At 44.4% G+C, this 14521-nt stretch overlaps 1 protein-coding gene across 6 annotated transcripts in view; it reads left to right on the top strand.

Annotated features, from left to right (window-relative positions):
* Positions 1-14521, top strand: part of NFIC (nuclear factor I C) — an 829310-nt gene that overhangs the window by 752578 nt on the left and 62211 nt on the right. For 3 of the 6 annotated variants that reach the window (XM_069649459.1, XM_069649458.1, XM_069649461.1), the window contains one exon: positions 8239-8439. The exons of 1 other annotated variant lie outside the window; for it this stretch is intronic. In XM_069649459.1, coding sequence (XP_069505560.1) covers positions 8239-8439 — 201 coding nt within the window. The remainder of the gene's footprint in view (positions 1-8238; positions 8440-14521) is intronic. 2 more of the 6 variants (XM_069649460.1, XM_069649462.1) reach the window with 1 other exon arrangement.

The raw sequence follows: 14521 nt of genomic DNA, 5'->3' as shown, positions 1-14521 counted from the left end.
AGCCTGGGCTTAATATACTGCAAGAGCAGGTTTGATAGCTTTGCCCTAACATTTGTTGGTGAAGTTCAGTGTGACTTCCGAGCTTCGCTTCAAGGTTAGGTCAGATTTAACTAGCTGATTACTCCAGCATCCCTTACACCCACCCAGGTAGTCAATATGTGGCACCTGCTCTATTTGAACCTATTTGAACACCATTTAGATTAATATTAACGACTGGATGCACTTTCCAGTTTCAAACCATAATCTTAGTTTTGGTTTCGTTTATTATTAATTATTTTATTCTACAGAGTTCAAGTAGTATTTTAAATGCTTTCTGAAGACCGAAAGGCGAGGTGGAGAGCAGAACCTCATCATCGGCAAAGAGGAGGATACTAAGCTTTTCTCAATTTCACACTGGAGCGTATACAGAAGAGTTGAACAGGGTAACCGCAATAGCATTTACGAAAAGGGAAAATAATAGGGGGGCCATGGCACAGCCTTGATGCACACCGACAAAGGGGTGGTTAGTTGACCTACTGGTCCCCATCTTACTGATTCCACGTTAACAGTATAGAAGGACCTAATAGCATAAAATAGATCCCTGGGGATTCCCTGGTTGACTAGGGAGGGCCACAATAAATTGCGATTAACGCTGTCAAATGTTGCACGAAGGTCCACAAACAGTAGATAAAGGGAAGCGTGCTTTTGCATCAGATAGCTTTGCATGACCACAGCCAATCTAAAAGTTTGCTCAATGGTTCCCATCCCTTTTTGAAATCCCACCTCGGCGTGGGATAAAATACTGTTATCGAAAGCCCCCTGACTAAGCCTGGTTTCCAAAACTTTGCCATGTTTTCCCAAGGCAGCCAAGAAGTGATATGGGACGATAATTGGCTCGGTCATTTTGATTGCCCTTGTATGTATAATTTCAGCATTTCTCCAAGATGGCAGAGGCAGTGGAATGATACATTGCCATGAGTACCGGAATCCTAACTGAAGGTTCTGATTTAAATAGGTCAATCGATAGTATGTCCAGTACCAGAGCCTTGCCTGTAGATTCCAAACTCAGAGCCAGTTCAACTTCTTCCGATCAGAACACCAGGTGGTGGAGGGAAGCCTGAGCAATAGGCAAGTCCTTAGGGACAATATTAGTCATTGACAAATTATTGCTATAGACCTTTTTAAAATGTAAATACCAGACATTTTCTGGAAGAAACATAGGCAACCGCAAGGGCGCTTTGGTGTTCCCATGAGTAACTATCTGAACTAGCTGAATGATCGTGGTCACTGACTGCCTGTTTAAGGTCTTTTCATAATTGATCATAATTGATCAGATGCTTCTTTATTTTTCTTAGCTAACTAATGATAGTTGGCTCTTAAGCTAAAAATCAGGTCCCTGGTTTGAACAAGGACTACTAGTCCCGAGTCTTGGGAGGATAGCTCATTGGCAACATGCTCGCCTTGGAAGCAAGACGAAGCGGAGCAACACAGGTTCTATCCCTGGGTCCAAGCTTAGAAACCTCTGGGCATGAAGCGCGTTATAAATAACCAATTATAATGATAATTCTAAGTGCTGGATTAGCACAGGCCCCTAACCTCTCATGAAATTATGAACCTCCATGTTGGTAATTGTATCATTTGAGAGATACTCACAACACAGGGAACAATCCACTGTATAATTCAACAGACAGAGATTCAGCATTAGAAGGCAACCATCTGGGATTACGTTTATTAATGGTAGAACAATACCTGGTCTATGGACCATGCAACCACCATTCCTTTTATATTGCTGCATGCCACAAGCCTCGTGTCAGGGGAGAGAGCTTTCTCGACTTGGAGAGTTTTGACCTAGGGCCTTCACGGAACAGCACTCCGGCTAGGCAATTTTTGCCAGATTGCCACTAGACCTTGTTTCAGCCCAATTCTTCCCTTGCTTAATACTATCCTAGGCTGGACTCCCTGTTCCATTCTTCATAATCTGTTTTCTACTGTTTGCACAAAGCAATATAAGTTACAATGACCCTCCTCAGCTGTTGCTATTGGGCACTGAAGCAAACCATGGGTATAGGCAAGTTTTAAACATAATCACCTTTGTGATGGGCTGTTTCCACAGCCTACGGTGAATTTGGTATGGATGGTGCTAATTTGCAGACTTGAAGATCTGCCAACAATTGTGACTTTGTTTTAACTACAATCCCGTGCCTTACCTGCATGCACAGGCTTGCAGTGAAAGTACAATTATTTGTGGGCAATGAAGCACTGTTCTTGGAATGTCTTGGGATATTACAAGCACGTTCTTTTAAAGCGTGATTGCCGCATCATGTGGTGATGTGCAGTATCCTATGAAAGCTTCACAAAGGTGTGCGTAAGCATTTTATGATGTATGTGACAGATCCAAGAGTCAATTTTTCGCTCCCATTACATTTACTCCAATCTGATTTGAGATTTCTTTTCTTTGCTTCTATGATGGAAAGTGGGTTATGAAAAATGATTGGGATTCCTGGGAAAAGATACATGCATGGCTACGATCACCTAACCAGGGATGGACGCTTGTTGCTAGGTGATAAGGGCAACTCATGCCTCCTCTTCCTTCTTGACCTTTCAGCTGCATTTGACACCGTCAGCCACTGCACCCCCCCTTACTGAAAAGATGCAGTTCTTTGGCACTGCCATGAATTGGTCTAAGTCCTACCTCTTAGGCAGACAGCAGGCCATCCAGATGAACTCCCTACATTCTAACCAACTCCCCCAAGTTTCATCCTTTCACGAATCATTGTAAATTTTAAAATGGAGCCTCTCCTCTGGGCACTCTCCTGAAAGAACCCAATAGAGCCATCCACCAATAAGCGGGCGATACGCTGTTGCACATGAGAGTAAATAGCACACAGGACATCACTCGTCTGTGCGAAAACCTAGCCATCATCCAGTCCTGCATGTGAACTGCCTAACTCAAACTAAACCCATCCAAGACTGTCCTCATCGGTCCACTCGCTCTAACAATGGCTCTAACAACTCATCTAACAATTGCTCAATGATATGCACATAGAGGAATTTGATCCACAACTCTCAGACTCAGGGAAATCCTTAGGCTTTACAATCGACAGCAGGCTGTCATTCCAGAAACACATATCCAAGAGGGCCCAAAAGCCTGCCTATGAATCTCGACTCTTCGTAAAATCAAACCATTCAACACGCTTCAGGACTTCCGGACCGTAGTGCAGGCCTTTGTGGTCTTCCACATCGATGGAGGAAATACCCTCCTTATGGGGCCCATGCTGCTCACTTGGCTCCCCTAAAAGCCGTCCACCACGCTGCAGACGTCTTATTATGGGTGCATGGATATTTGACCAAATCACCCCTGACTTATGCGAACTACATTGGCTTCCTCTCCAGGCCATGAAAACATGGCTTTTTCAGCAAAACCTGACATAAGACTAATTCCAATGGATGCACATACCGATGCAAAGACCTCAACTCCCAAGGCGTGCTATACTGTCTAAAGATGCCAGCCCAAATGCTGCCTACTAACACTATACAGCGCTCTGCTGCTCTCGAGCTAGGTCTGTGCTTTAAACGATAAAATAAAATAAAAATATATATAGGAAATATATTGGGGCGGCTCACACTACATCATGGAAGATCTCTGATTTGTATCAAACCTCCCTCTCCCAAATAGACCTGTCAAAGGAAGGTTCTAGGTGGATGCGTTGGGCCTTTACGGCTAAGATGTCTGAATCAAAGGCCCCATCTCTCAACCTCTACACCTCTCTAATGTTTATGCAGTGGAGGGGCAGTCCTACTACCAGGTAGATGGACTGGTATTACAGTTTATTGTGACAGGTGCATTATCAAACCCTTTGTGCTTGATCAACTTAGTGGCATCATCAGAGGTACTGTGTGTGTGTATTCCTTCAACAAGCCGGTACCCTCTACACCAGAAAACCTGATCCTCAGATCAAGAGTGAGCAGAGGGCATGGTCAGGGGTATTGTGATATTGAGGGTACTCACCCTGGTGTCTAGAGACAATCCTTGCTATGTTGTCTAGGAATAAGAGCAGTTATTCATCTTTCTTGTTTTTTTTATTTGTATTTATTTGAAGAACAGGGATGACAAATCTGAACACAAATGACTTATAATAACACATTTACAAATTGTAGAGGAATTTCCATGAATGGTGCCTGCATGATAGTGCAAAGATGAGAAAACGTTTATGAGGGTGTAAAAAAGTCGGTCATATACTAGGGACAAAACAAACATAACATTAAATATATATAAGAAAACAGGTGACTTACAAAGCTAACATTAACCTAAGGGGGCAAGTGCTTTAAACTAAGGAGGAACACTATTTAAATAATACAAAATTACATTGTTAAGTGTGGCTGGAGGCGGGAGTGGGGTCAGGTAGGGAGGATGGGTGAGAGGGCAGAGGGAGGTCTCTCTATAGCAAGTAAGTGAAGGTTAAGCTGAGCTTTGAAGAGCTCCTCAGTATGGCTGGCTTTGATTGTTGTAGGCAGTGGATTGTTGTAGGAAGTGGGTTGAGCAGGGAGAAAGAGCAGAAGCGAGAGGAGGCACAGGAAGTGTATGGGACAGTGAGGTTGAGTGGAGTGGAGTATCGGAGGGAACGAGATGGTGAGTAAACAGAGATACAATCAGACAGGTACTAAGGAGTAAAACCATTGATTACTTCGGAGCCTAGGAGTTGCAACTTAAAAAGAGAGTGGTTGTGCATGGAGAGTCAACCAGCATGTTGTTAGTAGGTAGAAGGGGGGGGAATCTGGGTAGGTTGTAAAGAAAGCCGGTAGGAAAGTTGAGGACTTTGTCTAGAAGGAGGAAAGAGCAGATATGAAGGCCAAGGAGTAGGCTTGAGCGGTAGTCCAGTTTTCTGAGCATAAGAGTGGAGATTCTTGTTTAGTAAGAAAAGGGTACATTTTCTCAATGTTGCGTGGTGTAATACAAGCAGCAGAGGCAGTGGTAGTGATGAATTATTGCAGTTGTACGTCGATATCAGAGGACCCCAAGATTGTGAGCCTTTGATAGGGAGCAAGAAGTTCAGGTGGGAAGGAGGTACACGAGAGAAGGGTAAGAATGCATTTGAAGCCATGAATAAGATTAGTTCAATTTTTGAAGAGTTCAGTATGAGGCAGCGGTGAGCCATCCAGTGATGAATTGTAGTGAGGCAGTTCATAATCCACTCCAAGATGGCTGGGGTGAAGGAGAGAAATGAGAACAATATTTAAGTGTCATCAGCAAAATGGTGATAGTGAAAGCCAAAGCATAAGATACATTCCCTAGGCCAGAGGTATAGAGAGTGAATAGCAGAGGTCCCAGGTTTGATCCTTGTGCGACGCTGATGATTTCAGTGGTGGGGTCAGAGTTTTTGAAGTGCCAAGAGATTTTAAAGGATCAACCTTCCAGATAGGAGCTAATCCAGACAACAACAGATTTGCGAAATCCAAGGTCCTGGAGAGTTAGAAGGAGAGAGGAGTGGTCAACACTGTCAAAAGTGGCATTAAGGTAAAAAAGGATGAGTATAAAAGAGAGAGTTTGGAGTAGTGAGCATTAGAGAGAAAGTTTGAGGCATGCATGAGTATAGTCTTGTTGGAGTGTTTACTGCAGGAGCCAGATTGAAGTGGATCTTCAAGACCATTATCCTCAAGGTACTTGGTGTTCCGGACGAACACCACATGCTCAAAGACTTAAATAATGGGGAAGGAGAGAAACAGGGCTATAGTTTGCTGGGACATTTGATCAGCAAGGTTTTTCTTCAATAGGGGGTAAAACAGGGAGAAAGAGGAGGGCTATGTGAGTGTTCCAAATTTTAGAGATGTTAGAGGAAAAGTAGTGAGCAAAGAATTTAGCAGAAATTGAGGATTTGATGGATATGGGCTTGGGAGCTGTGACTAAACATTGCAGTCTAGATTAAAGTTTGCGGGGATGATTTGGTTTGTGAAGTAGGAGGATTTGAATGAGTCCAGTGCAAAGGTTCGGGTAGCAAGGTAATTTCTGTAGGCTAGGAGTAGGGTAGGTGTCTGTAATTTTCACTAGTGTTGTAGGTCATGACGCATGTTTGTTTTAAGAGTCTAAATTTCAGAGGTGATTCAAGGCAAAGGACGGGAAGGTGTGAATGTGCAAGCAGGATAGTGTTGGTCAAATTGAGTCATAACTGCATTGTGAAAGTCTGTGAAAACACAGTCAATGGAAGTGGCATGAATAGGGGAAAGAGACAGGAGAAGTTCTCACATTGTCATGGTGAGGGGCAAGAAAGTTCTGTCTGGCATTCCTCTTAGTCATTGACAAGTGTAGATGAGGAGTGGAGGGACAGAGATGTTAAAGTGAACAATGGAATGATCAGGGGCACAGGAGTCCTGAAGAACTCAGAGGAGGAGTGTGAATTAAGAGTTGATGTCAGACAGGGTTAAGATGCAGTGTTGAGGATCTTCTTGATGAGGAACCCCACATTGGGAGAATGGGAGAAGGTATCAGAGTCAGTGAGGATATTTGTCATGAGGGGAGATTCAAGTTTCTCTGATAGGAAGAAGTCAAAGTAGTGGGAGATGAGAGTGGAAGTGGTCAGTAATATAGGGAGACTTGTTCCAGAGGAATTGTGCATTCCAGAGACCAATTGTGGGAGAACGTAGAAGGATGCTGTGGGAAAGGCGAGGGGGATCGATAAGGTTGGAGATCCTGGGAGCACAGGACTGTCTTATTTGAAGGGTGCGAGTGCACGTGGCAAGGAGGACAACTGGGAGGCTGGATAGTGATGCAGAAGTTAAAACATGCTGAGGCTGAAGGCTATAAGAGAAGGGAAGGAGAAGAGTGAGTCGAAAAATGAATGGAACGAGAGCAAAGGTGTATGATGAAGGGTAGAAGAAATAAACAAGTGAAGACAATGAAGAAAGGGTGCAGCCTGAGAGAGAGAGGGAGAGAGAGAGAGTGAGAGTAGGTGGTTGAGTGGAAATGAAAGGGGTGGCTAAGTAGAAGAGGGTGAACGTTCTGAATTGGGTTCAATTGGGGCTATAGGTAACCAAAAGACAGTTAACATGGCCAAAACAGCTATGTTTCTTGATCCTGTGAGGTAACCGAAGCTCTGCGGTGAAAAAATATGCAATGGGTGGAAGGATCCCTATGCATGGAAGCAGAAGTCAGGTAAAGGGTGAGCTTGGTGAAGTGCCCGCTTGAGCAGGGGTTCTGATCCTAGGCCCTTTCCAGCCCTAATAGGCCCAATCAGGGAGTGGCTCTTTGCTGCTTTTGGTCCTTGGCAGCAGACACCTGATCTGGACATCCAGGGGAGACTGAATAAGGAAGACAGAAAGTCATATGTCCCTCAGAGAGCCCATTACAGTGCGCCAGATTGCTCCCCCACTTTCAGGCAGAACCCTGGGTGTTTAATGCCCAGGGAACCTTGTTTTGCATGCAGGATCCTCAGTTGGTCTTATCCATCTGCATTTGGAGTAAAAAGGTAAAATGCCTAGGCACCTGTAGCTCTTGATTAATGTTTTGGTATCTCTGGTATATCTATATTTAGTACTCGGGTGTGGGTACGTTTGTGTGTGTGTAATAAGATAATCTATATGTGTATGAAAACTCTGGTGGTCGACTGATTTTCGGATTTCACGTTTTGTCCAAATATGGCAAGTAAGGAACTTGGCTCAGAAAGTAGGGGTCTAGGATGTTCATAGTCGGATCTGGGAAGGACACATACCTGGTTTGTGGCATAGCCCTGGTTGTGCTGGGATTGGGTGAGTACTAATAAACCACTAATTGCAGAGGTAATGGCTTCTTAAACAATTGGTGACATAGCAAAGAAAGAAGCTTGCTTTCAGCTGAATTAATATGCTTTTCGGGGACTTTCTGGTAGGTTCTGTGAAAATCGGCTGCCGCAGGAGCAGAGTGAACGCCTTTGCTAGAAATAGACCTTAAGAATTGCCTGCTTCTATGCATAGAAAAAAAATAATTTCTCCCGCCCCCCAAAAAGCTGATAGATTGTGGTTGAAAAGATCAAATAGGTGTCAATGGGCCAAGTGGACCCTGCTGAACTAAAGCACTGCTTAAAAGGGTGGGTGGTATGCATCGCGTGAGCTCATGGGCCCACTCTTGCTCAGTGTCTGCAATTGCGGTTTGGTTGACTGCACAGGCGGGTTAGGATTGCCCCAACCTGGCACACTACGTGCTTGAGTTGCTGCCAGCGATAAGATGTGTAAAGGTTATTGCTTTATCTGCTGTGCTGAGCCTGGTCTTTGTCTGTTCTGTTCCCTCAGCTGAATGGAAGTGGCCAAGTCAAAGTCCCCAGCCACTACATTTCTTCACAAATGCTGGCACCGGCACCCCCAGGCATGACCCGACTGGCAATGCCTCCTGACTCCAAGTCAACCACCACAGCATCAGATGGAGGGACGTCCTCTCCCACTTCACCCAGTAAGCAGAGCGAAAGCCCGATACAAACACAGTATCATGTCATGGTGGGTGCCTGGCATGGATGGGTACCATACCTGACAGAGGGTGCTACCAGGAGATATATCTGGCATATATGGGGCAATATTTGGGGAAATATCTAGCACGTAGAAATATCTTTGCTAATATCTGAATCGGGTGATCTCTGGGTGGGATATATGGGGAAAATATCTGGTGCAATATTGGAAGTAGCGCAAAATCAGAATCCATATCTGTCTTTGGGTGAATCTAGGGGTGGTATGTGTGTGGTGTGGCATATGATCCAGCAATATCTAGGGAAATATGTGATGTGAACTAAAATGAAACGTAATACCTGACCTAATGATATCTGGGTTGATATCTGCCATGTGATGATGATAAGTGAGAAAGGATGACATCTTGCATGACTTTGGCCTATATGTCTGATGCAGGAGGGTATATCTAATGCAAAATGTTATATTTCAAAAGATGATGACTGACAAAAAGTAATATTTAATGAAAAAGTGCATCTAACAAGTATTGTTATCTTAGCTCAATATCTGACACAAAGCAATATCTGGGGCAACATTTGACACACTCTGACATGTGAAATGGAGTGTCATCTAGCACGTGCAGCTATCTGTGCCAAAAGCGTACACAAGAAACATAAGGTCTGTCTTCTGACTCAAGTCTGTATTTGATGCAGGGTTACACCGGATAGGAGCGGGCACACTTGGGTTGGTACCTGGACATTGAGACATGTCTATGTACATATCTGGGGCAAAATCTGAAACAAGGAAATATATGAACTAGAGCGATCATTGTCTCAGTTGATACTTGTGGTGGTATCTGACAAGGTGCAATATCTGAAGAGATATTTAACAGGGTTTGATATCTGAGGTGATAGCTGGAATGAGACAATGTCTGATACAAAAGATATCTAATATGAACAGGTTAGTCGGTCCTGGAATGGGACAATTTCTGATACAAAAGATATCTAATATGAACAGGTTAGTCGGTCCTGGTTGAGTATGTGCTATGTTTAGGTATGGTACAGTTGGCAAAAATGTGACATCTTGTGGATATTTGCAATAGAGGAAAGAAGGACAACTGCCTTTATGAGAAGATATCTAACAGTGGGAGACGCCCACCAGGGACTATTTCACTGGACAGTAGCCATTGTAGAACAAACTAGAATGTGGGATGTGTGTGTTTGGTAGGCATGCAATGGAATGACATTTAATTTGTGCATTGGTATGCATGTTGTTTGTTACCGTGGCTTTGTCTGCAAAGCAGGTCATGTCATAATCCCCACTGCATATTAGCATGTCATGTTTCCCTTTTCTGATCAGCACGTCATATTCCCCACTGCAGATAAGCACATAACATATTTCCCTATGCATTTCTGAGCACAGCCTAGTTGTTCACATGTCTACTCATAAATTGGGCTCCAGGGCCTCTGTAATGGTAACAATCATATGAAAACAAAGATGTATTATTTTACGGGCATTTGTTTTGTGGATTTCTGCAGTGTCTCATTTGTGTAGACAGGTCATTTTGCTAGACTAGCCGTCAGTCTAGGGGCCACTGTGGTTCTGCTAACACTCACAATACCAGCACAGGTGATGTCAGTAGTAGTGATCCTTAAAGTAGCAGTAACAGCAGTGGTGGTGTTTGCGGTTGTGGTTCCAGTAATGATGGTTCAAGCAGTGATACCTGCATTGACGAGTCCATCCGTCGTCCTCATCAGTGGAAGCACTTGCAGTGGTGAGATGAGACGTGGGGCAGAAATATTCGTGGTGGTATCCTTTGCTGTGGCCCCATCGATGTTGGTGCCAGCAGTAATGGTCACCCTTCCTTGCATGTCCCACATGCAAATCCTCTAACACGCCACTCAAGTGCCCGCAGACACTCCACTAACAACCTCACACATATTCAATCATACGGCACTCATATCTTTACACACAGACACACCACGTATGCTCAAATACTACTCATGCTCACACATAGGCACAACATACATGTGCTCACACACCGGCACCCACTCACGTTTTAGCAACGAGGGCAGTCTTTCATGAGTTCCTCCAGATGCCTTTGGGCCATCCAAAAATGTTCTCAAAGAAGATGTTTTATTGTACTTTTAACCCAAAAGCCACCAGTCATAGTTGCCTGTTCGAGGCCATGAACAAGGAACTACGTAGAACTCATCACATCCTGGCCCGGTCATAGACAGGTAGTGCACGGTTAGGATAGCTCAGTGGCAACGCTCTGTCTTGGAAGCAAGGCTATGTAGAGCAACACAGGTTCGAAACCGGGTCACGCTTGGAAACCTCTTGGGTATTAAGCGCGTTATAAATAACCAATTATATATAATTATATATACTGAAGAATATTCAACATTCACAAAAAAGAAATAAAGGGTTTTGAAGATGAGCTAATGACCCAGAACGCATAATGAGAAACAAAGAAAATAGTTGGAGACAGCCTCGCTTGGCGCAAGACAGTCTTGCTTTTAAGATCCATGCAAAGGGGCACTGAGTTAATATTGAAAATAAGAAGTAATACTTTCAGACTAGAGTATACACAGCACTGAGCAGCCCATCAGAAGAAACAAATAAACAACTGATCAACCCATCGCACATTAAGACACACCCAGAAATTGGCACAAGCCTTTCATAGAAAAAATTCACAATAGCCAAGCAAACATTGATAGGGTAAAGACAATCCTCCCCTGCGCCCCTAGCATGACTCCTGTGATCACACCCTCCATGCCTTTTGACAAATACTCCTCACTCACCAGAATCCCTAACATTGGGGAAGGCATGAAGGCATCAGGAGAGCAATGTCTACCTTGCACTGCGATCCTTATTAAGAGTAACCCCAGTGCTTTGGCCACCTCAATAGCCAATATCTACAAAGCTTCATTTAAGATGAGCCAAATACCCACATCCTCAAAGAAGTGACCATCACCACCTCCTAAACAAATCTCGAGGTACCAGCGGCCCCACTTGCTACTGCCCAATCTCAAATGTACCATTCATGGCAACAATCATCACACTGCTAACAAACAGAATGTAGCCTTCTCCACAACAGTCCATCCAGGATTAGACCCTGTAGGATCATGCAGGAGTACACAAACTACCTTCAGCTTTATGAGTGAAGAGATTCTCTAAGCTCTGTAGTCCTCATCCTACCCGATCTCTGTGGCCTGTGACACAGTAGGCCATTCTACTTTAATCTCTATACTGCATCATGGACATAAAAGAGCATCTCTTGACTGGCAGACTGCGTTTCTCAAGAAACGCTCCGCTCATGCCAAAATAGATGACCTCGATCTAAACAGCCTAGGGGTGCCACAGGGGTCTATGCTTTCCCACTGGCTGTTTGGCATCCCTCCTTCACCAGTGCTCCCCTAGATTCCAACTCTATGTGGATGAAGCTCATACCAGATTCGACCTTGATTGAAACGACAGGCACCATGAAGACATTACCAGCTGCCTTCGCTCAATGCGTGCATGGCTAACCGAGAACAGTTTCCGTCTTAAGTCCGCAAAATCAGTAATCTTGACTTTTGTCATCCCTACCCCAAGCACACTCCCTTGATCAGAGCTTACTACTACCCTGCCAAAACTATTAAAAACGATGAATTCACCTTACACACTGACATGCCCTTCAGTCCCCAAATTGATGAGATTTGCAAGAAAGCACACTTCAAACTCAATGTTCTGCATCTGATTATGCAATTATTGGGAATTGCCCAAAAGGTAGATTTGTCAAGAGCCATGACCCTTTTAAACCTGCAGTACTGCAAAGCCACCCAGTGACGCTGATTCAGAACCGTGCAGATCGGGGCATTACTACGCGGGATTGCATATCTGTAGCGCTAGAAGCCTTGCATTGGCTATGAGTTTAAAATCGGACGGAACATATTTTGCCACTCCACAGCATGCAAAATAAGGGTCCTAAATATCGTGCAGATTTCCTGACCCTGTATGCTCCAATGAGTATCCTCAGGTGACAATTTCTGACACAAACCAAATTCAACAGGTTAGGGCAGTGGGGCAGAAATGTTGCAGCCACCACTCCTAAACTCTAGAATGACCTGCCCAAATACCTCCGATTAGAACCCAACTACAACCCATTCGTGTCATGCCTCAAGGTCTCGCCTTGTGTGTGTTCTGATCATTTTCTGATCCACACCACTGTCCATCTCTGTGCACCACCAGCAAAAATGAATGCACTACCCAGAATCAAGAAACTCTCACGCAGCATAAAAAATGTTAACCCTGTTAAATTCACTGCTCTCTTATCATCCAGCCTCAAGCCCCTTACCAATTTCTCCAAGTCCTCTCACTTAGTGGAACATCTTACCACATCCATAAAACAGGTAATCTCAGTTTTAGCACCAATAAAAAAGCAGAATAATCAAACCTGAGACACACAAAAAGACACATAAAAATATGTTGTTCACTGACGATATCATTGCCATCTGACAGACAAAGAGGGCACGAGAAAGAGCCTGGCGCAAAAACACCTACCCAAACACATCAGCCCAATATGAACAAGCACTGAAGAAATTTAAAACTGCCATCATTACCTCTAAATCTACCTATTTTAACAACAGGATTAATAATGCTTGCTCTAATACCAGCAAACGATTTAAGATCCTGACAGACCTTCAGATCACCCCCTCCCCACCAATTGTGACCTAATAAAGGACTCTGCCTGGTGCCAGGAAATCCACAATGAATTATTAGCCAGATCGCAGTCCACAGTCAGACCATTAGCAACATCCAGACATCATCACAGGGATGTAATACTCATACAAACGTCTCTCGAGACCCGTCCCCCGCACCTAACAATATTCCCACCTTTAATTTTTCCCACTCCAAAAGTCTCCAACGTCCTTCCCAATCTGAAACCCACCTCATGCCTCTGCGATTTATGTCCGGCAGATGTCTTTAAGGACTCATTGGAACTACTGGCCCCCTGGATGACTAAACTCAGAATCTTTCCTTCGATGAAGGTGTGGTCCCATCCTCTCTCAAAAAGGGTTGGATTACACCACTACTAAAAAAGGCCAATGCAGACCCTTGCCTTATCGGCAACTATCAACCTATTACAAACGTTCTATTTGTCCTTAAAATCATGGACAAATTAGCATACAGAAACACATCGAAGACCACCACATTCTAGGCTCCCACCAATCAGGTTTTAGAGCTCAGCACGGGATGGAAACCGCGATGCTAGATCTTAATTCCACCTCGGCTGGCAGAGCGGACAGAGGTCATCCCGCTTTGCTGAAGCTTTTGGATCTCTCCCCAGCCTTCGACCTGGTGGGCAATTATCTACTGGTGACAAGGCTCGGGGAGATCGTACACTGCTCCAATAAGGTATCCCATTGGATATCATCATTTCTCGGCTCTCGGACTGCCCGGGTAGCAGTCTGTGAAGAAAGTTCCGGCCCTGTTCTTCAAACATGTGGCATGCCCCAGGGCTCTTGCCTGTCGCCCACCCTGTTCAACATATACATCAGGCCCCTGCTTGACTAACTGGATGCCCTGGGTGTACAGTAAACAAATTATGCTGATGACACTCAGGTCGTCCTTGAGCTGAGCAGGAAATATGAGCAGGATCTAGCTTCCATAAACAAATCTACGATGCAGTCCAGGCATGGATGGCAAGCAACTCACTCGCCTTTAACTTTAACGAAACTGAGCTCCTGATCGTAGCATCCAGAACTCCGGAACTCGCCTTAATAAACTGGCCCGGCCTACGCCAACCTTTGTGTTGCGGATAAAATCATTAAGGTGTCCAAGAAAGTCAAGACACTAGGGGTTGTCCTTGACAGTGAACTATGAGACTTCATGTCTCCTACATCCAATCCTCTTGTGGCCTCATCTCTATGCTACTAAACTACATTCGCCCATTCCTCACTGTCAAGAATTGCGCATTTTCAGCCTCCACATTAAAAAACTCCAGACTTGACTATTGCAATAGCCTTCTAGCTAGAACGACACGCTCAAACATACAAGCGTTACAGGTTGCACAGAACAGCGCAGTTCGGGCGATCCATGGTATGTCTAAATGCGCTAATGTATCCGACGCCAGGCGGACATTACACTGGCTGCC

The sequence above is a fragment of the Ambystoma mexicanum genome, chromosome 1p (assembly GCF_040938575.1).
Source record: "Ambystoma mexicanum isolate Mex_15411 chromosome 1p, UKY_AmexF1_1, whole genome shotgun sequence".
Lineage (NCBI taxonomy): Eukaryota > Metazoa > Chordata > Amphibia > Caudata > Ambystomatidae > Ambystoma > Ambystoma mexicanum.
This window is presented reverse-complemented; position numbering and strand designations above follow the sequence as displayed.